The 27,985-nt window shown below is 36.7% G+C and overlaps 1 protein-coding gene across 9 annotated transcripts in view; it reads left to right on the top strand.

Annotated features, from left to right (window-relative positions):
- Nucleotides 1-26,830, top strand: part of RBPJ (recombination signal binding protein for immunoglobulin kappa J region) — a 223,212-nt gene extending 196,382 nt beyond the window's left edge. For all 9 annotated transcript variants that reach the window (XM_070613033.1, XM_070613034.1, XM_070613032.1 and 6 more), the window contains 8 exons: nucleotides 6,363-6,528; nucleotides 11,040-11,214; nucleotides 14,749-14,886; nucleotides 15,043-15,155; nucleotides 20,299-20,439; nucleotides 21,916-22,071; nucleotides 22,437-22,540; nucleotides 22,694-26,830. In XM_070613033.1, the coding sequence (XP_070469134.1) occupies nucleotides 6,363-6,528; nucleotides 11,040-11,214; nucleotides 14,749-14,886; nucleotides 15,043-15,155; nucleotides 20,299-20,439; nucleotides 21,916-22,071; nucleotides 22,437-22,540; nucleotides 22,694-23,009 (1,309 nt within the window). In that variant the 3' untranslated portion in view covers nucleotides 23,010-26,830. The remainder of the gene's footprint in view (nucleotides 1-6,362; nucleotides 6,529-11,039; nucleotides 11,215-14,748; nucleotides 14,887-15,042; nucleotides 15,156-20,298; nucleotides 20,440-21,915; nucleotides 22,072-22,436; nucleotides 22,541-22,693) is intronic.
- The last annotated feature ends 1,155 nt before the right edge of the window (nucleotides 26,831-27,985 follow it).

The following is a 27,985-nucleotide window of genomic DNA, read 5'->3' as shown; positions in this document are numbered from 1 at the left end:
GGGACAAGACCCACAGGCAGTCAGAGCTCCTGCTGCTGAGTTGAGGGTTAGGGCTAAATTTAAGGCATAGGTATATGATTCATCTCTTTACAAGACAAAGGAAAGAACATGAAAAAAAGTTAAAATGGTATCAGTGCAGGTGGGGTCTGGTCATTGGGTGATCCCATGACTTTTAGACAAGAATCAAATCGGATCAAGTAAAGGTTAGAAAGGTTAGACGCCACCACCCTAAACCAGTTACATGAGATTGCCAGACAGCAACCAACTTAAGTTCTTGCCTTCCGCATTAAGAGCTTCTAGGGACAAGGTCATCTCTCCTCCTCTTCCTGGTACAGAGAGGGAGGCACCCTCTACAGATAGAGATTTACCTTACAAATGTAAATGTGTCCCAACAAGGGCAAGTTCCATTCCCCAGAGCCTCCTTCCCTGTCCCAGTTTATCGAAAGCAATCAGCCCAAAACAATCCTGATGCCAAAGAGACATATCCTGGGGTGGCCAATTTCGGGTCCCTACAAGGTCAGCCTCCCTTCCTTCACAAACGCAAATGTCTCTCAGAAGGGCAAGCAAAATTCCAGTCCTCGGAGCCTGCTTCTCATCCGCAGTTTTAAAAGTAACCAGCCTAAAATCCTCATCAGTGGCCTCCTTTTTCATGAAGTTGGTACTGGAAATTCAGTGGGTTTTTTTTCCCAATAATGAAATTGAGTGTGTGTACATAGCAGATCGTCTGTATTTTCTAAGCAAAACAGAACAAGTCAATACCCTCGTTACTTGAGATGAGTCTAGAAAGGCCAGCCTTGCACCTCATAGTAAGTCTGAGGAAGAAACAGTTTCTCTTTACTCAGTTCCAGTCACAATGTGGACGTTGTTCTAGAAATTTCTTACAAATGTTTTTAAAGTTTAATCCTCAGAATAGTCTTGTAAAGCAGACGTGTTATTATCTGCGTTCTGAGTGATGAAGCTAAAGATCAGAGAGTTTAAATATGCCCACATTCACTTTAGTTAGGAATAGATGGAGCCAGGATTGGAACTCCTGGGTCTATAATTCCAAATTTCTTATTCTCTTCATTGCCCTAATTTTCATAGCCTTCCACTTGGTGTTTGAGTGTTGGTTATCTACAGTTGGTCTTGAGGTTGGAGAAGATAAAGATGCCTAAGAACACAAACTTTGTAACCTTAGCTTTGTTTAGGATTATCCCCTTTACCATTACCTGAGTGAGACTGGGCTGAATCTAATGGAAATATGGATAGACATGTGTTTATTGTATAGCTGCCAACTTGGGCAGTGTTGCTTTTATTTCTCTGGATTTTTGAAAATGCATTTTAGTACAATTGGATTCATTCATTAGCTCATTTATTCTTTAATTCTGATGACCTGTTATGTTCTAGGTACTATGCAAAAGGCTCTTTACTGGGAGTTTTAAAAATCACTATGTCATTTAATACTATGGTGGAAAGCTGAGGGCCAGTGGTGACAACAGAGGGGAGGGGCTACTCAAAAAATTATGTATAAGTCCAGATAAGGTTCCTGTTTATTAGTTACTGTTAAAAACATGAGTACAAAGCTATAGTGGCTTATCAAGTTAAAATAGGCTATATATATCTTTTATTGTGGTTCCCTTTCTTTTCGATTTCTTTCTGTTACTTGGGCCTGGCCTGGCTAATCTAAAACCCCAGTCCAAAGAAGGCTTGAAGAATCCTAGACTCCAAAGAATGAAGAAAAATGATGAAAAGCTCGGAGTAACCACTTTCCTTTATTTTAACTTATTTGTATTATTAAAATTTGCAGAGTAGACATGCATTGTTTTTACAATATTACTTTTTTTAAAAAAAATGTGAGTAATAAGGGACTGCTAATGGAGTCCAGCCTGCTGGATAACTGGCGAGGCTTCTTCCTGGAAGAGCTCTTGCCCCTTACTCATCGGTGGAGGGCGCAGTGGGAAGAGGAGGTCTGCTTGCTTTCTTGTTGGTCTAGATACAGGCATTTCTGAAAAGCTGCTGAGGCGTAAGGCGTGAGGTAACCCGGGGACATAGACCACAGTACTCTTGGCATATAAAATAACTTCCAGTGAATGATGCTAGAAATACTTAGTCAGGAAATTTTATCCTAAAATTTTAAGTTGTTCTTGATGTTAACTTTTGTGCCTAATAATGAATATTTATTTGCATGACACATCCAGTATCCCATTTATGGCAATGGTTAGTTTTACTTTTGCATTAAAGAGGGTCTTTCCCGGTTGAGAAATAAACTTTTATAAAGATTATTTTGTCTAGAGGAAAATTTCCGTTAAAGTTAGGAAATGCCATTTGACGTGTTAACATTCCTTCAGCTTTGTGTCCAGGGAAGCAGTGAAGCTGTAGTGAAGGTGCTAGTGATGCTGTTGGGACATCAGTAAGACCATTTAGACAATTAGACTATGATTCCAAAGTCATACTGAGAATCTGTGTTAATTGAGGTCACTGTGGTGTGCAAAAAGTTCCTATTTTGATGCTTTTGAATTGAATAATCATCAAAGAGTAATGATTCTGCAAAGATGGTCAGATCATGTAAATGATGTGTTTGGATTTTCTCTAACCTAACTTACTTTATATACTGGGCTGAATAAAAAGGCTTCTTTGAATCTCTAAGGTATTTTCCAGACCTCATCTCAGGATTGGAGGAAAAAGTTGTTGAATCATTCTCTGAAAATAAAGACTAATTGTTTGAACTAGGAAATGAATAAAATCATAAATGTGTGCATATTGCCACCAAGTGGCAGATAAAAGCATTGTTTGTCATAGTTGCTTAGATACAGCTACAGAGAAAGATCAGATATGAAAACATTGTTTCATATCCTTTTCTAGCAGCTGTTAAACTCTGAAAGCTGGCCACTTGTTGCTCACCCTTTTCACTGAGTGGTGCATATTGACCAAGCGTCCGAATTCAAAAAATCATCAATTTCACACACCATTATGAAGGTGTATTTTAATTTTTCTTTTGTTAATTAGGTGTCCTTTTTTCTAATCCCCACTCTCTTTAATTTCCTTCCTTTTGTCTGTATTCTTACTTTTTTTATATATATTTATCTTCTATGTGATTATTACTACTGTAGTCTATAGAAATGAAAATTTGATTCATTAGCTCTTTTTTAGGGGGTGGCAGTATTGGAACACTTAACATATGACATCATCATCACATGATGGAAATAATCTCAGTGTTTAGATTATATTGGATTTGCTGTTTTCTTGCATCACATATTTCTTGAATAGTTGTAGAGTTGATATAAAAAACAAGGCTAGCTGAGAGGCAGTTGAAGAGTCTTCATTTTTCTTGCATTGATTACATGATCAGAAAGCACTTTCAATATAGAACCTTGGTGAGTGTCTTGAGTAATAAAGAATTTCCTGTCAACCTGTCTGATTTATCACAGTACTCTTGAGCAAACCAGCACAACTCAGTGTTTTATAGTTTTAGCCCTCTTTATATTTTTCAGATGTGAAATGACAGTACTTTTTATGATAACTTGTTGAGATTTGACCACTACATTTGGTACACTATACTAAACCACAGCTCTTCAAATTTTATGGCTGGTAACCAATTTACTAAGGAGTCTTAATATTACTGTTCAGTAAAATACTTATAGGAGACAAGTTTCCAAAATTGATGCCTTCTCAACTTCCTGGTAGTGTGCCAGCTAGGTATTTGAGTCTGTGCCATGGTAAGCATTGGGTGGCTCCCAGCATTAGAGGCCAGTAAGATCCCTGATGTAGACTTGAATTGAGCCAACTCTAGAACTAGCTCAGCTAATCCAGGCATCTCTCCAAACTTGGAGTGACTTGGAACTGAGCCCACTACCTCGGCTGTGACCTCTGTTCAGGACCACAGTGAGAGTACGCAGGCTTGAAAGCTGCTCTGATTCCTTTCTGTTGGTTTAGATAAACATGAGAAGGCCCCAGAGGCTTCCCTCCTCACTTAGCTTGACTTGACCCCTACAACCTCCTTGGTCTGCTTCCCCATTACCTCTGCCTTCATCTCCTGTTGTTCTCTCCTCCTCCTCTCTGCTCCAACCAGACTGGTCTGTCTGTTGTTTCCCCGCTGTCTGATGTAGTCCTTGCTATTTTAGAGCCCTTGGACTTGCTCTTCCCTCTGCTGAAATGCCCCATACCTGTGGCTTTAGGTTGTGACTCAAGGTCGCCTTCTTAAAGAAGCTTTCCCTGACCACCTGGGTCTTCTACATTTTATATACCTCTTTCCTCCTTTATTTTTTTCCCTTAGTACTTAGGACTGGCTAACAGATTATGAGTATATATGTTATTTTACTCATTTATCTTTTTTAAAGATTTCATTTATTTTTATTTTTTTTATTTTTCCTTCTTCTCTCCAAAGCCCCCCCCACTACATAGTTTTATATTTTAGTTGTGGGTCCTTCTAGTTGTGGCATGTGGGCGCTGCCTCAGCATGGCTTGATGAGCAGTGCCATGTCCGCGCCCAGGATATGAACCCGTGAAACCCTGGGGTGCCAAAGTAGAACATGCAAACTTAACCACTTGGAGATGGGGCCAGCCCCCATTTATCTTTTTATAATTGTTTGGCTCCCCTATTAGAGTGAGAGTTCCATCAGAACAAGAGTTTTTGTCTTCTTTTTTTTGTAAACTACAACTGTATTCCCAGAGCCTTGTACAGACTAGGGATGTAATAAATATTTTGGTGAATTAATGAATATTAAATAAACCCAGCTGACTTCTTGTAAATTATATATAAATTGTCCCTAAAGTAGTCTTTGGTTAGAATTGAGCAAAAAGTAGGTGCCAGCTCATATTTCGATTCACTTCAGTCAGTATTGTAGCAGACATTGAGAGGGGAAGCAAACAAGAAGTAGATATTACTACCATTAGAAGGCACGAGAGCCAAATCCAGCCTGATGATGTCTGTGTGTGCATATGCACACATATGTGTGTCTGCAATTTTTTTTTTAAGTCTGCACATTGTTGGCCTATGGAGTGTTAAATAGCATAAATTACTTGCCCAATTTAAAAATTAGGAATTTCATATAAAATTTGGTTTCAGGCATCTATTGAACAATTGGAGGATGTGACCAACACTAGGCTCACATGCCCACAGTTCAGCAATGTGAGTAAGTGGGTGTGTAGTCACATGCTTGCCATTCCCTATTGTTTCCTTATCATCAGAGTTACACACCAGTGGCTTGTTATCGCTGCAGTTAAACTCTTGTTTTTCTTACAGTGGGTTTAATAGAATTAAGAAAAATTTTCCTATACTCATAACTATACAAAAAGTGGGAATTCCATGAGGGCTATGTGTTCCAAGAAAGGAGGGAACTTACTTCTTTGAGTAATTAAATGATATTCCTACTTATTTATTGTACACCTGGTCCACCCATTTATATTACTTACCCGGCTACTATTTGAGTTTACTTGGCTACTATTTGGGTAGGTATTTGAGTTTTCAGGCCCCTTGATGAGGCATGGTGTAAATGTTTTAAAGTGTGTATAAGTCAGCTTGTGTAAATGAGCAAAAGCAAATTTCACCTTACATAAGGACTGGATTGATGATCTGAACTAAGTAAAATATGGGTTTTAAGCTAGGCTTTAAAATAGATACTTTTTAATTATTAAAGAGAAGATTATAAGAAAGTTATTCTAGGTGGGAAGAATTTGTGAGGGTGAGTTTTTTGGCAACTAGCAAAACAAACCTGATGGTAGTCTATGAGTTAAAGAATACAGTGTATTGTTCTTTCAGTCATCCACATGCACCAGGTGTTCAGGGTGTAAGATATATAAAACATAGTAATCCAAAGATCCATTTTCCTCTTAATTCTTCTACTTAGTTTTATTAATATTTTGAAAGTTTCTACTTTAGGCATTGGTCTAATTCAATTTTCCAGGTTAATTACCAAATAAAGTTAAATGTAATATCCATAACAATAATGTCATTAATTAATAATACATCATTTTGAGTAGACCTTAATCAGTGATTGCAGACTCAGTGGTGATGTATCATGTTTTGTAACATGTTAGAATACATTGGATTTGCTGGACTCCAGTAGTTCAGAACTCTGAGCTGTGTGAAAATTTAAAGTGAAGTTCCTGGCTCAAAAAAGTATCTAGTCTAACTGAATGCCTAACTCCCATATAGGTGAACCTCACCTGAACAAATGCAGTCTTTGTGGAAGTCTTGATTTCTGTGCTGTGGACATGATTATTTGCATTACAAGAGTCTTCACCAAAATATTTGACTAGGAGCTAACTTAGTGCAGTTCAGTATGATTTTATATTCGTATGTTCAAGAAAAGGAAATACTTTCTTGAATCTCATTGCATTGTTTGTTTTTTGGTTGTGTGTTTTTGTTTTCATTTTCATTTCAGGTTTTTTTGCCCTCCTCCTTGTGTGTATCTTATGGGCAGTGGGTGGAAGAAAAAAAAAGAACAAATGGAACGTGATGGTTGTTCTGAACAAGAGTCTCAACCATGTGCATTTATTGGAATAGGAAATAGTGACCAAGAAATGCAGCAGCTGAACTTGGAAGGAAAGGTAAGTTAAGGCTATGTTGGTTCCCTGTAAAGGGCACCATGGTACCAGAATGTAGTTTCCTTATTTGTTTTTGTGGTAGTGGTTTTTTTCTTTTATGGCTCTTGGTAGCAATTTCTTGAATATATAAATCAGTTCCAGAAGTAAACTTCTCAAATAGCTGTGTTCTAGTCGTGATTCACAGAGCTTTGCTGTTGACATCTGAAGGTGGCACACAGTAAGCTGCTTGTGTTGCTGTCAGTTGTAGCAGGCTGTGAATCAGATTGCCATTGGAAGTAATAAACTTAGGAGGCTAATTGCTCATCTGTCTGACAGGTGTGATACTCAAAGAACAATGAGAATACATAGTTCAGTAATGGTTTACTCTGCTGTCTTAGTCTTAGTCTTATACTAGAAGCAAAGTGATGCAGATAAATTCTTAGAAGCATTTGCCTGGGGCATAAAGATCATGAATGTTTTACTTAGCTTCAGCGTGGAGCAGAACTATGCTAGAGACAAGAACAGCCACAATTAGCTTTACTCAAACTTTTAGGGACTTTCTTTGATTATTTTGCTATGGAATGAAATTTATCAATTAGTTTTACTAATTATGTTTCATGAATTTAAAAAGCAATCATTTCAGTCTGTACCTTCAGTATTCAAAAATATATTGTCTCAGTGTTTATTATTTTGTTGTCCCTTGATATTAAAATTTGAAAAATGGTTAGTTTTTTTATCTCAATGACCACATGAATGTTTTTTAAAACAGTGCATAAAAAGCTATTTCCTCACTCAGTAAATCTTTGTTGAAGATGTTAGTGTTTGCTGTGTTGTAGTTGACACTGGGGTTGGAGTTTGGAGGGCAGTATTAAGGGTGGCGAGCTGGTGGATTTGTACTCTCAAATTTAATTTTAGTCATTTTACAGATAATGAGCATTAAGAATAAGACTTAATATCAACTTCCTTCAGATTTGAGTATTTTTATGTCATTTGTGTCTTTATAATTTTTATTAGTAAGACTTGTCAACTATTTTAAATTAGGTTTGGGATAAAACTTATTATAGTAAAAGTTGTTTCATCTTAAAAGAAAATTGAGCAGTAAAAAAATATTTCTAAATTATGATCCTTCAGCCAAAAAGTAAAGGATATGTTTAAGTGGTGGGTTGATGAAATAGGCCTTAGCCATGTCTTGTCTATTTTCCTGTTATGTTGAAAGTCTCAGAGCTGTATGTCTTCAAGCTGTACATCTAGACAGTTGGAACTATGAATGATTGAATAGATTAGATAGGTAGTAAGATCCAGGGATTCTAGCTCCCAGTGTATAGAACTGTGTTAGCTGAACTTCTTTGATCACTTTAACCGGTTCCAGCTTCCAGCAATTTTAAGGGCTAATACCAAACAAACAGCATCCCTACTTGCCTTCCTTAGCATCACAGCTTAGATGTCTTTCCTCAACTTCTACCAGTATATCCTTTCCCCAAACCCTAAAAATTTACAGAAGAGGAAAAGAATACCTGAGGGTTTGAGCATTAACTAGTAGTTAAAACACCTACTGATAGAGTAGTACAATGTCTACATGCCAAAATTATATGATAATATTTCGTTTTAATGAAAAATGCTATTAGGGAATGCTTACTCTATATAAAGTAAGACGGTTAGAGCCAACAGAAGACATTCCAGGCAGAGAACAACATAATCGTGTGGTTGGAGCATAAAGGGATAAGAACAAGGTGTATTTGGGCCCCATTAGGCAAAGATGGCCTGAGCTGTGGGATGCTGACGTTCAGAAAGAGGCACTTTGCTCCTGTCTGTCTCACTTAACCTCCGTTCATTTAAGGTTAATACTGTTTTCCTTCAACAGTCTTTTCATTGAATGGTACAATTAGTCATTATTGAAGAAGGGATATTTATTTTGCATTATAAAGTATTTGTCCTTATTATTCATTACAACAAAGTTCTAGTTTATGTAGCCCTTATTTTTAGGGTCATGACATTTGACTGAATGTTGGTAATATTTTGGATCTTAGATTTCACTTAATGATGTTTTTAATTTGCTGTATATTCATCTCCTCAATTTTACATCTTACATAGTGGAGCTAGGTAAGCTATGCAATGTGAATTATATTCCTAATTATAGCACACTTATGTTTTTCTTATTTTTAAAAATTGCATCCCCTACTCCTCTCTTGATAGCATTGTTTTATTTCTGTAATTCAAATTCTACAATTCAAATATGTCTACAAAACTTTTTGCAGCATTAGGTTTGATATTTCTTTTTCATTTCAGGGAAGATATTTTTATTGCCTGAAGATCTTGTCTTCAAAGAGTTGTTTTTAAGTTAAACTGTTCATTATTTGTAGAAAGATTTATTATATGGCATTTTCTGTTTTAGAATTTTGTTAGCTAATTCAGCCTTTTTGCATGATGAAGTAAATGTAACTTTAGTTTTTATTTGCTTATTTTCTTAAAGCCATACTACTTTTTCTGAGTCAGTGGCTTTTCCCCTTTTTCTTATGAAATTTGAGTAGTTTGTGGTCAGTGGCCTCAGAATTATTATTTAAAAAAATTATAATAAAATTATCTCAGATATGATTTTTTTGTGGATTCCAACCACTCACTTTTGTAATTAGGGATATATTTCTTTTCCTTCTAAGGAGATATATGTGTGTTTGCTTTTTCCAAACAAAATGAAGCCCTTTGTGTGTAGATCTTATGATCCAACCTTCTCTGCTCTTTTTTCCTTGCCTGTTTGCCAGTCTATCTTATCACTTATGCTAGATTTCAGTATTTTCTCTTTTCTCATATAGATCATATCCCTTAGTGTTAACACTCACATTAAGTGATCTTAACATTTTTAGGTTTTCCCAGTAGAATGTAATTGTTTTAATTTAGATACAGATTTCATTTTTGTTTTCTACAGCTGTCTGCTTTAGTATATTGATATTAAAGATTGATAGACTTTGTCTTATGTTGCAGAACAATCACATAAGTTAGGCTTTCTTTCATCTTCAGTGCTTTTTAAAGCATGGCAGACCCAGGGCTCCTGCCACAGCATCCCTGAGCTCTTGGAGATTCTTGGGTGAAAGGAGCTGTGTGAGTTCAAAGTGCCATTGTTTTTATTTTTCCTATTGCTGTTATTAGCTATATCTTGGTTTTGCCTTCTGCAGAACAAACTCTCTAAGCTTTTACTACACTTTTGAATTTATAGAAACTTAAGTGTAAAATGTTCAAAATGGCACCTAAATTTTCTTATAGAACTTTGCTGTTGAGAAATGAAGTAAACTATGGTATTATTTTTGTTCCACTACTAAAAATTGCCTGTAAGTAAAATTTTAAAGATTAAAAACCTAGAACATGTTAGGTATCTCCTAAGCGTGGCATTTGCCCTACTTAAAGGAACACACAGCAGAGGTAGTCAAAGAAACTTGTTTAGCCTAATTTTAAAGTAGAGCATTGATTTTTTTTTTTAATGTAATTCAGATATTGTAAATACTTAAGCTGTGTTTGAGCGTCATTTATCCAAATCTAGAAAAGGAGATCACAGGGATCAGGGAAGAGGAAAGATTTTAGAATTGTCGTATCTAATTGAACTTGGTGCATTTCCAAGTGTCTTTGCTGTTTCACAAGGGCTGTAACTCTTTAATGCTGTCGTTTTAGGTATTAGAATTGATTTTCTGGTAAACTGATGTAACCCTGCTGCATTTATTTTCTCTAGTACCTTTAAATTCAGTTCTTTTGGTGATACAATATGAATTATCCCATTGGGCAAAGTTAACCAAATAGTTTAAAAATATAAAGTATACTTGTATAATCCCTTTCTAGCATAAGATATTTTATAGTCATCAGTTGGTTGAACATTGTTTTCCTCGAACTTACAGGGGTTTAATCTAGTGTTCAGCTATGTAGAGAAAAACATTGTATGCACTATTTTGAGAAGGACCACTGCTAAAATCTTTTACATAATTCAGTTGAATTCTGATAGACTTCTTTATATCTCTTCTTTGCCTACTTTTTTTTTTTTTTTTTTTTTGAGGAAGACTGGCCCTGAGCTAACATCTGTGCCAGTCTTCCTCCGCTTTGTATGTGGGACTCTGCCACAGCATGACTTGATGAGCGGTGCATAGGTCTGTGCCGGGGATACAAACCCACGAACCCTGGGCTGCCAAAGCAGAGTACGTGAACTTAACCAGTACACCACTTTGCCAGCCCTGTAAAGTTCTATTTTTAAAAATTGTGCTGTAACATTGATAATTCTGTGAAATAGATGTAGAGCTATATAAATCAAAAAAAGTATTTTTTAAGGTGGTCTTTTGAGAGGGTAAAATAGATCACGTTAGTCTTTTATAGACTTGGTAAGGGAGACTGTACTTTGTTTTCAGAGATCAATTTCAGTAATTTATACAATTGGTTTTATCAGCAATTCATTGAAATTATTGCATTTAAGTATGATCAAACCTTATACCCATGGCCGTTGTATTGTAGGTGCATAACCAGCAAGGTTTTGGTGCTATTAAAGCTTTTCTTTTCTTTCACAGAACTATTGCACAGCCAAAACATTGTATATATCTGATTCAGACAAGAGAAAGCACTTCATGTTGTCTGTAAAGATGTTCTATGGCAACAGTGATGACATCGGTGTGTTCCTCAGCAAGCGGATAAAAGTCATCTCCAAACCTTCCAAGAAGAAGCAGTCATTGAAAAATGCTGACTGTATGTATACTTGAGTTTTCTTTTTTCTCCCCAACTGCCAACATGATTAAATAAGACAAATTCAACTATTTTTTAATTTAAAAATTTCTTTTCAATATCCAATTCATTCTTTACCACTATTTTTGTGGCCCTCGCTTTATCTGAAAATGACGAATTCAATTATTATTGCTGCTTTATTTTCTCCTTTTTTTTTTTAAATTGTAAGTGGACAATAGCTGGTCTAGGAAAGTGGTTCTTAGCCAGCATTGCTTCCTCACTGCTTCCCAGAGGCATTTGGAAAAAGGGAGTTTTTCCCTTTTGCTGTCACTGCGACTGGAGGGAGCAATGTTAGGATTGGGTGTCTTGGGCCAGTGATGCTAAATCTGTAATGCCCAAAATAGTTACCATTCCACAGAGAATTGATCCACCGAGAGTGTCAAAAGCATCCCTTTGAGAAAAACTGTTGTTACATCAAATGGCTTTGGAAGGGCATGCTGAGAGCCCAAACAAAACGTTTAACATGGTTGTCTGGCAGAGACTGCTGTCTCATCAGCAGATTTTAGACTACCAAAGACAATGCTAAAATTACGCATTTCAACCTCTACCCCCGTTTTTCTTTTTTTTATTTTAACTTTTTATTATGAAAACCTTCAAACTTAAAAGGGAGAAAGTAGTATAAGGTGAACATCCACTGGGCCTCAAAAGGTTTTGTCACTTCTGTTTCATTATCTCCATCACCACCAACATCCCTTCCTCCTCCAGCTGCTGAAATTTTTTAATGTAAGTCTCAGGTGTCTTATTCTTTGAAGCATTTTTGCAATAGTGACTCTGATTTTCTTTTTAAACATCATTGCACCTAACGAAGTTGGCAGTAGTTCTTGAATGCCATCTAATAGCCAATCTATGTGCAGATTTATCACATTGTCTAAGAAATATGTTCTTACAGTTGTGTTTTTATTGTTTTCTTTCTTTTAAATAACTGGCTTGTTCAAACCTGGATCCAAACAAGGTCCATATATTTTAATCTGTAATAGTTTCTTCTCCCTCCCTCTAACCTATTTTTTCTTTCATGTCATTTATTTGTTGAAGAAACCGTGTAATTTTTTCTGTGAAATTTCCATATTCTGGATCTAGATGATTACATGTTTCTCTGTCTCTCATATTTTCTATATACTGGTAATTAGACCTAAGGACTTCTATTTTAAAATTAGCTGCTCTATATATGTTCATTTCCATCAGATCAGAAGTCATATAATATCTGGTTATCCCACTTCTTTTCATGTTAAGATTGGTTATCGTAAGTTAGCCTCATTCATCATTGTAAAGTTCCTCAGCAGCCTTTAACCTGATGGTTTTAGTAGCCATTGATGATGGCTGCTTAAATACAGTATTTCATTAAGGGCTGCAAAACGGTGATTTTTCTAGTATTATTCATAACTTATGCATTTATTAGCTGCTGGCTTCAAATGTAGTCTGTAGAGAAAAGGCAGGATGAATTCTTACTAACTGGTTTGCAGAATAATGATGGTATTGTTTGAAGTGACCAGTGAGGTTTTAGGATTTTTTTTTGTTTGCTTTGTGTATATTTTGTTTGTAAAGTTTTATTATGAACTTATGAGATTTTATGTGTTAGATGGTTTTTAGTCCACTCAGTCCTTGTTATTGTCATCATTTACTTTATATTGTGGAAATTTTCAAACATCCTAAGGTAGGCAGTTGCATAATGAAGTGAAACCTCTGTGTGCATCCTCTAACTTCAGCAGTGATCTTAACTTCAAGCCAGTCTTAGTCCATCTTCATCTATACCTCTATCCTGTCCCCACTTTCATCTGCTCTCATTTTAGTTCACTGCAAATCCGACACCATATCATCTGTGAATATTTCTGTATATTTCTGAAAGATCTCATTTTCTAATATCACAATACCATCATTACATAAAAACAAACATAAAACGAAATAATTTTTTCGTATCATCAAATACATAGTCTAAAATGCCCTTTTTTTGAATCAAAATTCAAATAAGGTCCATCAGATATTACAATATATATTGTGTTGACATGTCTTTGAGTATTTTTTGTCTGTGAATTCCTTCTCCATCTCTCTCTTTCTTTTCTCTCTTCTTGTAATTTATTTATTTTATTCAAGGAACTGAGTCATTTGGCCATGAGAGAGTTATATGTACTGGATTTTGCTAATTTCATTTGCTTGGTGCAGTTTAATGTGTATTTTGTAAATTGGTAGTGTCAGAAACCGAGCCAGACACTAGTTAAAGGTAGTAAAGACAGATTTTAGTCAGTACTATTGCAATAGGGAACAGAGACTTCAGTATGGAAATAAACTTGATTCCAAATACAACAAGGAGAAGTGGGGATTTATAGCCAAGGAGCAGAGTGAGGGGTGTCATTGGATGGAAAATTACTAAGAGGGTAGGGGGATTCTTGACAATCCAGCCTAACCAGGATTCTTGCCAAAGGCAGGCCTAGGTGATCAGATAGAAAGGGTGGGGAATGAGAAACTTCATGAGATACCAAGGGTGCGAGGATGATTTGGCAGGATTCTTGCGGTACCTGGGCTAGGCAGGCTGATGACAGGGCCCAAGAAGGAGGCCTAGTGCAAAAGAGGGCTCAGGGGGGCCTCTTTGAAGTTTGGTCAAAGGTCTTTGTCAGTGGTAGTTTTAGAAGCTTGATCAGATTTAAGTTTGTTGTTGTTGGGGATTTTTTGTTGTTGCTGGAGGGCAGGCCTACTTCAGAGTAGTAGAGTGTTCTTTATCAGGAGGTGTATAATGTCATGTATTCAGGCTGTTTCCAATTCCGATTACAGGATTTTATTTAACTATGTATTTCTATTGACTATAAGTTTCTTGATGTCAGGGAACATATTTCATTATCAGAATAGTTTCCTGTTGTTTTTTCAAGAAATTTCACACAATGCTGTATTTTAAGTTATTTTAGAAGAAATCAGAATCTCTAAAATCACAATATCCAGAGGCACTTGCCATCAACTTTGATAAACATCCTTCTGGACCCCTCTCTATGAATATATTCCATAGGATGGGATGTGAGCACATGGAAACACACGTGCAATCGTATAAAAGAATACATGTTTACCTAACGGATCCACAGTATACAGAGTGTTTTATAGTCTGCTTTTCAGTTCAATGATAATCCGGGGAGATATTTTCTTACCAATGCATTTAGATACACATTTTTTAAATAGGTGAATGATATGATATTTAATAAATTTCCTACTATTGGACATTTATTATTTAAAAGGTAATTTCCCTTTAATAAACAGCACTGCATTAAACGTACTGTTTAGCTCTTACTTAAAAATGACTTTTATGGACATATTTTATACCTTTAGCTTGACATTATTAATGGGAGTTACCTTTTTGGAGGGTATAATCTGTATTTCCTGGGAGGGTTAAAAAAATGTTAGCAGAATCTCTTAATTATTAAATTATAATAAAGAATAATCATAGCTTACCAGGTACAGGTTCCTTCTGACTCTCCTTCCTCCCCAAATCACATAAATAGGAGCTGTTTTTCTTTGCAGTGTGCATTGCCTCAGGAACAAAGGTGGCTCTGTTTAATCGACTTCGATCCCAGACAGTTAGTACCAGATACTTGCATGTAGAAGGAGGTAATTTCCATGCCAGTTCTCAGCAGTGGGGAGCATTTTACATTCATCTCCGTGAGTATGAAAGTGTGCACTTGATGTTTTTGGTGTGAAATTGTTAAACTCTTTTTTGATAATAAGACATACAGATATATTGTTTTGTCATTTTCCTAAGCAGATTAATGAATTCTAGAAGACAATAATTTGATCTCTTTTTCCACTCCTATACAGTGGATGATGATGAATCAGAAGGAGAAGAATTCACAGTTCGAGATGGCTACATCCATTATGGACAGACAGTCAAACTTGTGTGTTCGGTTACTGGCATGGCGCTCCCGAGATTGGTATGGCTCCCCTTTTGCTTTAACGATAGTGTAGTAAATGTTAAAACAGAAAAGCCACCACATTCGAATGTAAAACTACACCTCAATTTCATGCTTTTTAATGTAAAAAGATAGCTCAATAATCACTGCTATTTATAATCGGCAATTATATTCCCACCTTATTTGAAGAATGCATTCTTAAGAACTTCCTGTTATACTATTTCTAATAAATTTTGGTGGCATTTTTCCTTTTTGGTTGTATAATACATGTTTGATAGAGGGCACTGTATAGTTACGTCATGATTTCTTTTCTTGGCTAACACAGATAGTCTGTATTCATTTTTTGTGATACTTGCTGCATCCCAACATAGGACCAAGTTTTCAAAAGTGTAGAAATTCTTATTTCTTTAAAAATGTAAGCATAATTTTTATTAATTTTACTCTCCCACAAGAAGATAGATTTATTAAAAATTAAGTAAAATTGATATTTCTTATTCTGGGAAGGAGACATAGTGTTTAGGGCTTTTATTTACTAGGAGCTTCTTAAAACTATAAACATTGCTTTTCTTCGCAACGTGAAAGCAAAAGCCCCTTATACTTCCTCCCCCATATTCCTCCTCCTTTCTGAAACAATACAATTTAGTTATATTAAAGATGGGAGGGGATTAATGAGTAAGTTTGATTCACAGTTGATTCAGATTAGGGGGTTGCATGAGTGGGAGAATATTTAGTAGTACTATTCCTGAATGTGCTGTGTATTTGTATCTTTGGTGGAATATTTCACTGGCTTATCTTTTCTGGGACTGTTTCAGCAGGGGCTGGGTTGATCTATAATTGTCTAAGTAAATGCATCATTTCTTTTCGTTTTTTTTTATTTTTCTATGTCATGATTGTACAAGATGATTTTATTTCCCATCTCAACTTAATAAACTAAAATATATGAAATGTGGTAATATTAGTTTATAAAATCTTAAAATTGAGACAAATTATAATAAAAAGGGTAAAGGTAGGGAAAGACGGATGTAAAAATGGAAGGAAAAATGCAGACAAAAAACGAAACCACAGCGTAAGTTATAATGTTCCTTCTACCTGGTTTCTTAGATTCTTTCCTCTTCTTAATAATTAGAAGTGATCAAAGCAAGTTTTTGATGACAAATAGTAGTGGAGATCTTTGATTTCTTTATTGCTAAGAGCCAGGCGATTCAGTAGTATCTATGTCCAGAGAACTATTGTAGGGGATAAAATGGACCCAAATATGGCCTGCATTCTGTTCTCAGTGTGCTTAGAATTCCTAGCTAGTGGAGAGACAGTGGAGCACACAGAACAGTACTGGAGGCAGATGTCGACGCTGCCGTGGGAGAGAAGCATAGAGGAGTGCTGTAGACTCGCAGGAAGCTGGAGACCTGCGTCATTCAAAAATCAGTTACTTCTGGAAATCTAAACCTCATGCAATTTAAATACAGCTTCAAGACTTTAGCATTGAGTCGAAACATTTTGCTTGAGTTTAATTAGGCTCACAGACTATCTTAGAAGCTATAATTGCTAAAAGTGTACTGTCTCCCTTTAAACTCAAAAATTAGTGGTGGTCTAAGTAAATGACAAATATTCTGACTAATAAACTGCAGAACTAAAAATGTGTAAATATGAAGAATGTTAACTTTGAGGATTGGGACTTTCACACAGTTGTGGCTTAGCTGAAGAAAAATGATCTTTGAATATGAGTTATGAGTTAAGTAATAAAAGCCAGTAATGTTGCATAATATTAATAGCACTGTTCTAAGCACTTTTACATATATTGATTCATTTAGTCCTCATAAAACTCTGTGAGTAGTTACTCTTAAGGATGTTCATTGTGGAGCAAATTACAGTCATACATGCATTCTATAAATATTCCTGTACCCTCTATGTCCCAGGCATTGTCTAGATGCTGGAGATACATTTGTGAGCAAGACAGACTCATCCTCATGGGGCTTACATTTTGGTAGGGGGATAGACGAAAATCAGCTAAAGAAATACTCATATAATGTATTAAAAGGTTGATGAAAGTGACAAGAAAACAAATTAAAACAGGATAAAGGGATAGAGAATTGAGAGAGTGCCCTAGAGCGGTCAGAGAAGTCTTGAGGTAGGGATATTTGAACAGAGGCCAGAATGAAGTTAGGGAACCACAGACTGGGTGAGGAGCATTTCAGGCAGACAGAATGAGTACAAAAAGAACTTAAGACTCGAATGTGTGTGAGGACTAGTAAGGAAACCATTACAGCTAGAGCTGAGGGAGGGATGGAGGGGGCAGGTGGCAGGAAAGGAGGCTGCAAGGTTAGCCATGGGCAACATCGTTTTTTTTTATTGCGGTAACATTGATTTATAACATTATGTAAATTTCAGGTGTACATCATTGCATTTTGATTTCTGTGTAGATTACATCATGCCCACCAGCCAAAGTAATTATAATCCATCACCATACACATGTGCCTAATCACCCCTTTTGCTCTCTTTCCTCCCCCTTTCCCCTCTGGTAACCACCAATCCAGTCTCTGTTGCTATGTCTTTGTTTTTATCTTCTACTTAAGAGTGAGATCATATGATACTTGACTTTCTCCCTGTGACTTATTTCACTTAGCATAATACCCTCAAGGTCCATCCATGTTGTCACAAATGGCCAGGTTTCATTGTTTGGCTGACTAGTATTCCATTGTGTATATATACCACATCTTTATTCATACATCCCTTGCTGGGCACCTAGGTTGCTTCCAAGTCTTGGCTATTGTGAATAATGCTGCAATGAACATAGGAGTGCATGTATCTTTATGCGTTTGTATTTTCATGTTCTTTGGATAAATACCCAGCTGTGGGATAGCTAGATCATATGGTAGTTCTATTCTTAATTTTTTGAGGAATCTCCATACTGCTTTCCATAGTGGCTGCACCAGTTTGCACTCCCACCAGCAGTGTATGAGAGTTCCTTTCTCTCCGTATCCTCTCCAACACTTGTTGTTTCCTGTCTTGTTAATTATAGCCATTCTGACGGGTGTGAGGTAATATCTCGTAGTTTTGATTTGCATTTCCCTGATAGTTAATGATATTGAATATCTTTTCATGTGCCTGTTGGCCATCTATATGTATTCTTTGGAGAAATGTCTGTTCAGATCTTTTGCCCATTTTTTAGTTAGTTTTTTTTGTTATTGAGATGTGTGACTTCTTTGTGTATTTTGGATATTAACCCCTTATCAGATGCACAGTTTGCAAACATCTTCTCCCAGTTGCTACCTTGTGTTTTCGTTTTGTTGATGATTTCCTTTGCTGTGCAGAAGCTTTTTAGTTTGATGTAGTCCCATTTGTTTATTTTTTCTATTGTTTCCCTTGCATGGGCAACATCTTGTAGGGTTCCTCTCTGTATGTAGGGTAAGGACTTCATATTATCTGTGTGTGATAGGAGGCTATTGGAGGGTTTTAAAAAGGGAATGATGGCTGATTTATGTTTAGAAGGATAATTCTGTCTGCTCTGTAGAGAAGAAGGCATAGAGATGTAGCAGAGGAAGCAGAGAGACAGATGGTTGGGCTTTTGTCATAATTGAGGCAAGAGTTGATGATGATACCTTAGATTAGGATTGTCATAGTGAGATGATGAAAGCTGACTGACTTGTTTGAAAGTAGACCTAGCTAGCAGAGTTTGTTGACAGATTGGATGATTGGGTGTAAGAGAACACAAAGAGTCAAAGATAGGTTTTTGGATTGAGTGAACAGGGGTGCCATTTATTGAGCTGTGAGTTGGGGAGGATCACATATAGAAGCAAATCAGAAATTCTGTTTTTGATTAAGATAGAGATGCCTATTAGATATCTGACATAGAACTGTTGAATAGATAGTTAAATATGCAAGTTGAGTGCCTGAGAGAGGATAGTCCTGGCAATAATAAATTTAGGAGTTAGCAACCTCTCAATAGTGTAGAAAGTATTGAGTGTGGAGAGAGGAGAAGAGATCTCAGGACTTGGCTCTGAGGCACTCTGAAGGCCAGTTAGAGCAGGGGTATCCCCAAAAGGAGAATGTGTCAGATGCTTCTGAGAAAGTTAATAACATGAGGACAGAGAAGCGCCTGTGGGATTCGTCTGTCTGGCAGTCCTTGGTGACCTTGACAAGAGCAATTGTAATGGAGACTGAGACAAAAGGCTGGAGTGATTTCAGGAGATTAGATGGTGAGGAAGAGAAGTGTGCTATGAAGGGGAGCAGAGAAACGGGGTGATGAGAGGGAGGGACAAGGACATGTAGTCAAGGAACGGTTTGCTTTACTCTTGATTTTAGATCAGAAATAATTGTAACATGTTAGTATGCTCTTGGGGGTGATCTTCATAACCATGAAACACTTAGTGATTACCTTCTATGTGACAAGTAACATCTAAGGTTTGATAGGATTATCTTTCAGATATCTGTATGTGTTTTGTGGAATATTTGGATTATCAAATTGTAGAGTGTATTGGAGAGTTCAGGCTGGGCAGGCAGGCAGCCCTGGAATTATATCCTGGTCCTTCAGCTACTAATCAGGTGATGTTGAGGAAGTTACCTGACTTCTCTGAGCCCATTTCATAATCTGTAAAATGATACCTATTTTAGATTTTTAGAAAATATCGGTATGATAATGGACTGCACTGACTAATACACCCACAGTAGCCTTTAGAGATAGTTTTTCCTTTGATGTTGGAATATTTGTTGTTGTATATTGTTGGAATGGTCATGTGAACTTGCTACTCAAAAGTTGGTCCCTAGACCAGCAGAATTACCCTCAGCTGGAAATTTGTTAGAAATGCAGAATATCAGCCCCAACACGAGATCTGTAGGATCAGAACAGATGTATTTGAACAAGAGCCCCAGATAGCTTGTATGCACGTTAAAGTTTGAAAAGCAGTCATCTAGAAAACTAGTGCCTGCCTGCCCTGTTGTTTTAGATATTCATGGAAGACGGTAACAGTTTCTGTATTCTAACATGCTTGCAATCTAAAAGTATTTTTTTATACCTAGGCTTGTTTATAAATGTTTTTGTATATGTAGGTATATGACACATAACTGTGATATATTATTATATAACAAATCTTTCTGTGTACTCATGACAGTACAAAGAACAACTCTCCGTATGTGATGACCTTTTCTTTTTTTAATTATTGAACTATAGATAATTAGGAAAGTTGATAAGCAGACTGCATTACTGGATGCAGATGATCCTGTGTCACAGCTCCATAAGTGTGCATTTTACCTTAAGGATACAGAAAGAATGTACTTGTGCCTTTCTCAAGAAAGAATAATCCAATTTCAGGTATGTTTTTAAATTACTGGTAAAATCTAAAATGTGCGAACTTTTGGGTGAGCAGCGTACAGAAACATGAAACTCATTTAATGTTAATTGTAACCAAGCTGTGTTCATGAAGCTGTGTTCAGGTCTTTATCTCAAGTCCAAGGGCCCTTAACCTACCTGGTCCTCAGACATGCTGGTCATGCCACGTCAGGGAAGAACTCAAAACTATGAAAATATTTTCAGAGAAACAGTTAACATTTAGTTGTAGGGAATAAAAAACCCCTTAGACTATCCAAAAGGAGACTTTGGGCATTGGGTGAATCCCCTGAAATTGTGTGCAGACGTTGTGTATAGATGCACAGTATTTTGGGGGAGGGTTCATAATTCTCATCACATTTATTGGGGTCTTCCAAGATAGTAATGGTGACACGTTTCAAAAGCCAATTGTTGACTACATTTACTCAGAAGGCTTTCAGTGAGGATATTTATGACATGGGCAAATGGTTTAATAGGATAGTTACACTTGCATGTGAAACTCATTTGTAAACAGCTGGAGACCTGTTCCAGAGCCATGCTCACACACAGATCAGCACTGCTGGACTGGGCCAGGTGTTTAAGGTAGAGAGAGGGGGTTGCCAGTTCACGTCTTGGTTCCCTCTTACTGGAAGTACAGGAGTTTCTAGCTGTTCTTTCAGCATGAGGGCTTCCATTCTCGCTCTTTCTTGGGGATCCCGAAAGAGTTTTAAACGGCTATTTACAGCACAGATGGTGATCTTTTATTAAAGAAATTATTTAGGTACTGCTGTACTCTTAAATGGTTATTCTGAAAGTATTACTAGTTATTTAATATGTCACTGAAATATTTCTTATTATAATGAAAATTGCTGTATGTGAGATTTCCACATTAATATTATGTTTATGTTTACTTAGGTATTGGCAAAGCACCATGCTTGGGAAGTTTATAAATTTTTACTAAATTCTCTCCATGACAACTCGAGTCTATGAGTGTTTTGTTAGTGTCGTGGAATTGGTTACAACTCCTAGTGCCCCTGTGGACAGCAGAGCGGAACCCTGCCCAGGCTTTTTGTGCCATCCTCTAACCTTCGGGCACTGTATCAGACAATGCTCCAGTGCTATTCATAGCGTTTCCATGGCTACTTTTTTCAGAAGTGGGTGGCCATGTCCTTCTTCCCAGTCTGTCTTAGTCTGGAAGCTCCACTGAAACCTGTCCACCATGGGTGACCCTGCTGGTATTTGAAATACTGGTGACACAGCTTTCAGCATCACAGCAACATGCAGCTGCCACAGTATGACGACTGACAGATGGGTGGTGTGGTTCCCCGATCAGGAAATGAGCACTAGGTCACAGCAGTGAGAGTGCCAAATCTAAACACTAACCAGACCACCAGGGCTGGCAACTATGAGTTTACCTTGTTAAAATTGTCTTATACTGTATTGTATATAAAACTCAATTTCTAAACATTCTTTCTTCATAAGGCCACTCCATGCCCAAAAGAACCAAATAAAGAGATGATAAATGATGGAGCTTCCTGGACAATCATTAGTACGGATAAGGCAGAGTATACATTTTATGAGGGGATGGGCCCTGTCCTTGCCCCAGTCACACCTGTGCCTGTCGTAGAAAGTCTTCAGGTGAGACCACTTAATCATAAGCTGACTTTCAGCTCTTTGTAACTGCTCTTAGATATGACTTGGCGTAATTTTATTTCACAATAATGTTGATTTTTCTCCAAATCTTATGATTTGGGGATTTTGTTATACATCATTTCTTGATTAATAATATGAAAATAGAAGAAACATTTTATCCAAGAAAATTTAAATTTAAATCAACTTGTATGTTATCTTGAGATATTTTTAGCTCACTTTGTCTTAATAATCATGTAATTTAAAAGAAGCATTTTTTCCCCAAGTGACAGTCAAATGAGAAACTAATCAGCATACTTTAATGAAAAATGAAAAGTTTTCTCAATGTTATTTTGATTTTCTGTGAATTGCAGCTGAATGGCGGTGGGGACGTAGCAATGCTTGAACTCACAGGACAGAATTTCACTCCAAACTTACGAGTGTGGTTTGGGGATGTAGAAGCTGAAACTATGTACAGGTACTTGATAAAACTTTTTTATATCATCCAGAATTTTTGATGGGAGTGGGTACATGAGATTCCTTCCTGATATTGATTGTAATATATTAAGCAACTTTAAGTTTCAGTTCTAAAATTTGCCTTACTCTTAAGTGATTTATATTTCCTCCTCAGATGTGGAGAGAGTATGCTCTGTGTTGTCCCAGACATTTCTGCATTCCGAGAAGGTTGGAGATGGGTCCGGCAGCCAGTCCAGGTTCCAGTAACTTTGGTCCGTAATGATGGAATCATTTATTCCACCAGCCTTACATTTACCTACACACCAGAACCAGGGCCACGGCCACATTGCAGTGCCGCGGGAGCAATCCTTCGAGCCAACTCAAGCCAAGTGCCCCCTAATGAATCAAACACAAACAGCGAGGGAAGTTACACAAATGTCAGCACAAATTCAACCAGTGTCACATCGTCTACAGCAACAGTGGTGTCCTAACTACCGTCTTTTTGCTAGGACTTAAACTGACTGGAGTGTGGCAACATGTTGGCAGAAAGAAAAAGAGAAAAAAATGAACAATCTTGTGGTTTCTTGGGAAAACTTTTCATACCAGGTGATACTGTTCAAAAACCCCATACCTGCAAGTGCTGATTTGAAGTGCAGAAGCCACAGTAAAACAAACACCATCAAAATGTACAAACTATTGGAAATTGATTTTTTTCAGCTGTTATTTTTGTTCGGTTGGTATTTGTTTGGTTTTGTTTAAATGGGCAAGAAATAGAGATGTGGCTGGAATAAAAGTTAATCAAACTAGAAGACACAAATCTAACATAGTTTTTATGGACCAAGGAACTTGTATAAGCTTTAGTAAAGGTACATTTTCACCATACCTTTTTTATATCACAGTATATAGTACACCTTTGTTACCAAATAGGTTGTTCTCTTCCCCGCCCCCTGTGAGCTTTTGCTCTTAAGTACATTCAGGTTCCAAGCCTGACCATGCTTGTTTAAGTACCATACTCTTCCAGGTTCTTTTGGTCTAAGGCTGGAACTGTTCTTTCTATTTTATTTTTTTTTTTAAAGCTGAAGTCTTAGGACTTTTCATGAGTTGAAATTGTTTTGATTTCAGCAAGTCAAATCTTGTAAAGGCCTGCATATTTTTTTTTTAAGATTATATGAAGTCTGTGCAAAAGCTTTAAAAAAATGCCTCTGCCTTGCCTGCAATACATGCAACGTACGTTAACTTAGTCTCTATTCTCAGACACTGTTGGTAGTTATTTCTGTGTTCTCCTTTTTTAAAAATATGTATTTATAGTGGTAATCCAAGAGGTTCTAACATTTACATGGAATTAAATGTCGCCATTTAGTCATTAATGAGTTCATGGCACAGGACATGTTGGTATTTGAAGTGTTCTCTCCCCATTTCCCATGCATAAATGTGTCTACATGTTCTAGGATTTGTTCAGGTTTTCCCCCCTCCTAATCTTGTACATAACTTGTATTATGTGTAAGTTAAACATTTTATTTTGAACTTGGAATGTTCCCGGTGATTTCATTCAGCAGGGTGTTTTCTGCCTTGTTGGCATATGACAAAAAAAATATCATGCGAAGTGTTTGCTACCACTTGGTAGGTGGCGCCCTTATTGTATAATGAGGAAAAGCTCAGCAAGAGCATGTTTTTATTTACTTTTTCTTTTTGGTAGCCTAGGCCAAAACTTCATTGTAATCTTAAAACAAGATGCTTTTATTAGATGACCAACTGAAATAGCTGGAAGACAGTACTTGAGAAACAGATAGTTGTGAGATTATAAAATTGCAAGTGTAACATCTTTCCATTTTTCTCCCTGCCGTTTTTTGTTTTCTCTTCCCCAGTACTGAGCATCTTCACAAATGTCTCCCACTCGGAAAACATCTCTTTTCCATTCAGTTAGGATTTGATCACAGTCAGGGTTGTGAGTTGGCCTTGCATGCTGGGCTCACCAGTTGTACCTGGCTTCCATTCCTGCTCTTTGGTTATGCCTTTGTTCAGTTTCTCAGAAATTCAGCCGATGCTGGGCTTCGTTTAGTACAGGAACCACGTGTGTGGTGTTAGAGGACACCGTCTAGTGATACAATCATCCTTCTGAGAGTAAAAACTACCTCTAGATTGTGGTAAGCTTTTACTGTCCCATAAAACAGGAGCCACAAGTACCTTATGAATGCAAAGCTGTTAACTTCCTGCAGTGTTTCCATGCAGAACATTGTCTTTGTGGTGTCCAGCGCTATTTTGAACAAGTTTCCATAGGTAGACTTTTTAAACATCCTTGTAAGTAGCTTTTTTTTCCCCAGCTTTGCTATCTTCTTCACTCATTCTTTTGCTCAGACTATGCCATTGTAAATACAATTCCTAATGTCTTTACATCACTTTTTCCTCAGTTTTCAAGGGGGAAGTCATTTGTAAAACATGTTAGTGGTTAAATCAAAGTCATTGTGGTTTTCTCTTACTGCAAGCCTTTTTAATTACTCACAGGCTGCATTATACTATATATAGCCTTCTCTTCAAATCTGCTCTAGTCACTAGCTTCTCTCCTGTGAGCTAATCTTGCCTCACACTTTAAATCTGTTTCAGTGATGAAGGGCAGAATTCATTGTGGCCTTACCTGTCTTTGTTTTAACTGTTTACTGGCTTTTTCTTGCAAACTTGCTTATTTTGGAGTAGTGGGTATTCTTCTTCCCGTTGAGTCTCGGTGTTTCTGTTCAGAGCGTGGAAATGTTTTCAGTGCTGCTTTACATTTAATGGGCCACAAGTTTCCTCCGCTTCCCAGGTTTGGTATTTAGTTACGAAATTCTATTAAATTAACTGATAACAGATGAGATGCTTTTAAAGAACAAACTATTCCTTACCCAGCTTTGCAGCTCAAAATAATTTTCAAGTTTATGACTTTATTAAAATGAACTTTTGCTTTTTTACTGTTTAACTATATCTTATTTGGCTCTTCATTTCTTTTAATAAGATAATTGAAATGTTAGACTGTAAACCCTTTTCCTGTTTTTTAAAAGTCCAAGAATGTACTTACACAGACATTTCCCCTACTATTTTATGCCATTCTACATACCACAAACTAAAGACTGAAATGATTTGTCTGTTGTAGTTTATTGTTTATCAGTAGTTCTTTTGTCAGCTGCTTAAAAAAAGTTTTCATGGATTTGTGAATCACTTTCAGTGTATAATGTATAGGAGCCTTGTCCTCCGGTTATGGTAGAACACGGCCCCTCCCCCAATGGTGGCATTGTTAGAGATGCTGGTCATTTTCCCTCATAAAGACCCTCTCAGAATGATAACCTCTTCAGTTAAAGTATACTACATTCAAGTGTTTTCTTCTTTTAAATTCTGTTTTAGAAGTATATCTTAGGCTCTCATGATCCTATGCAGTTTCTAAAAATATGCGTAGAAGCTGAGTCTGATCCAGTAAGTTTTTATTAGTTCCATTGAATTGATCACGTAGATTGGCCTTAAGTGCAAAATACTCGTTTTATTCTGAATGATTTTAGAGTTAAACACTAGTATAATATTTAACCTGCTGCTGACTTCTTAAACTGTGGCAACTAAAGGCATCCTCATATATGTATTAGTGAAATATTTGTCACCCTTACTCCACAGACTTATTTGCAATCATAACTGGTTAGTTTGTTTTTTAAATGAAACTGGTACCGTCTGTGCCCTCAGAGGAAATTTCCAATGCAGTTTTTGGGAACTAAACTAGTCATGTTTAACCAGATAATCCATAGGGATGGAGGGGTCCTTTTTGAAACAAAATGCTATTCAGTTATTAACCAAGTTACTTATTTTTGGTTTCAAAAGCAGCTGTGTTTCTGATGAGTACTGAACAAATGTGTGTAATTTTCTGTGCCAGACTTTTGACTTTGTTTTCAAGCACTGTAATGTGGGATGGATGGTTAGAAACAATAATATATTAGGGTTTCTATTTAACCCTTTCAGGACTGAACTGTATCTCCTTTCATTAATTTTGCCCTGTGTCGTGATAAATGTTTGCCAGCATTCAGTACTGTGTTGGTCCAGATGTAGGTTTATATGCTCATTTTTAGCTTATTTCTTGTACCTTGCAGCATGCTGTACGCATTCAGTCCTTAAGGGGTTTATTTTACAAACTGTGCGCCTGTAAGGTTTATTAGCAATAAGATAGAAAATTGAGCAAGTTTATACCATAATTTTGTAGAAAAAAGAATCTGCTCAGTTCCATATTTCATCCATGAGAAACTTGCAATATGGGCAGTTTCAAGGAATAAATAAAAAGGAAATGTAAACCATTGTAAAAGTCTTCTCTTGGCTGTGCCTGATGCATGTGTTATCGTCTTTGATTTCAGAATACTTCATAAAGATAAAATGAAATTCCGTATTACAGTTCGTGTATTTACAATCTTACCTTGTTACCTGCATCACATCAGAGTGGTAGACATGCTAATTTCCTTTCCACTGTTTTTAACTGTGTAGTGGTTTAAAGAGTTGGGGGGTTTTTCTCCCTTGTAAATGAGGAAATAGTCTTTGTCACTCAAGGGGCATATTTCCCAATTTAGGAACATTTCAAGCTAATCTCCTAATCTCAACAAAATTGGAGAGTATTATTTAGCAACAGCTTCTTTTTTCCAGTGTGAGGTTGACATTTGGTCTGGTGTACGAAAGAACATGTAATGGTTTTTGCCTTTTGATGGGGGCTTCTAATCAGAAAGAGAGCAAAAGTTTGTTTAATAGGGAAATAGAAAGTAAAAGGGGGAAGTAACATTTTTCAAATCATAGCACATTCATTTCTTATCTGATCTCCCCCAAAGGAGAAAAATTTAAGGTTATCAGGATTTTGCTAAAGACATCTTGCTCTAAAAGTAATGATTGTTAAATAAATAAGAACCAAACAATTTAGTTGGAATTTGAATTGTGAGGCCTTTAAAGGCTGAGAATTATGGTGGTTACCTGATTTAGAATTTAGAAGAGAATAATAGGCTTGTGCCCCTTGCTATAAATAGTGCATGATCACTTTCTGTGCAGTCTTATGAAAGATCCGTTAAGTATATTTTCCCCGTTTTTGTCATTGAACCCCTAGATGGTTGCCAGTTACAGAGATGCAGAGGGCAAGCTACATCAAGTTCTAGTGGCAAACCATCACAGAAGGAAGTCCTCTCCTTAAAAAAAAAAAAAAAAACTAGAAACATACAATAAAAAGAAACTGTCAAAAAGGTTAGTGCTAGAGAACAGTGAGGGAGACAGGTTAAGTTGTATATAAAGTACAAATGAGGTGATGCATCTGACATACAGGTTAGAGCCTAAAGCTTAAGGCCGAGAGAACTGTATGCCACAGGCTCTGTCAGGACCTGTAGGACTGGACAATTAGACACCCAGTTCTTTGTGTTAAGGATAAGGTCATTTGTGTTCCTGGTACATAGCTGTTCAATAGATAATGTAGTGAAAAGTGTTATGCACA

The sequence above is a fragment of the Equus przewalskii genome, chromosome 3 (assembly GCF_037783145.1).
Source record: "Equus przewalskii isolate Varuska chromosome 3, EquPr2, whole genome shotgun sequence".
Lineage (NCBI taxonomy): Eukaryota > Metazoa > Chordata > Mammalia > Perissodactyla > Equidae > Equus > Equus przewalskii.
Note: the sequence above shows the minus strand (reverse complement) of the source record. Positions and strands in the feature narration are given on the sequence as shown.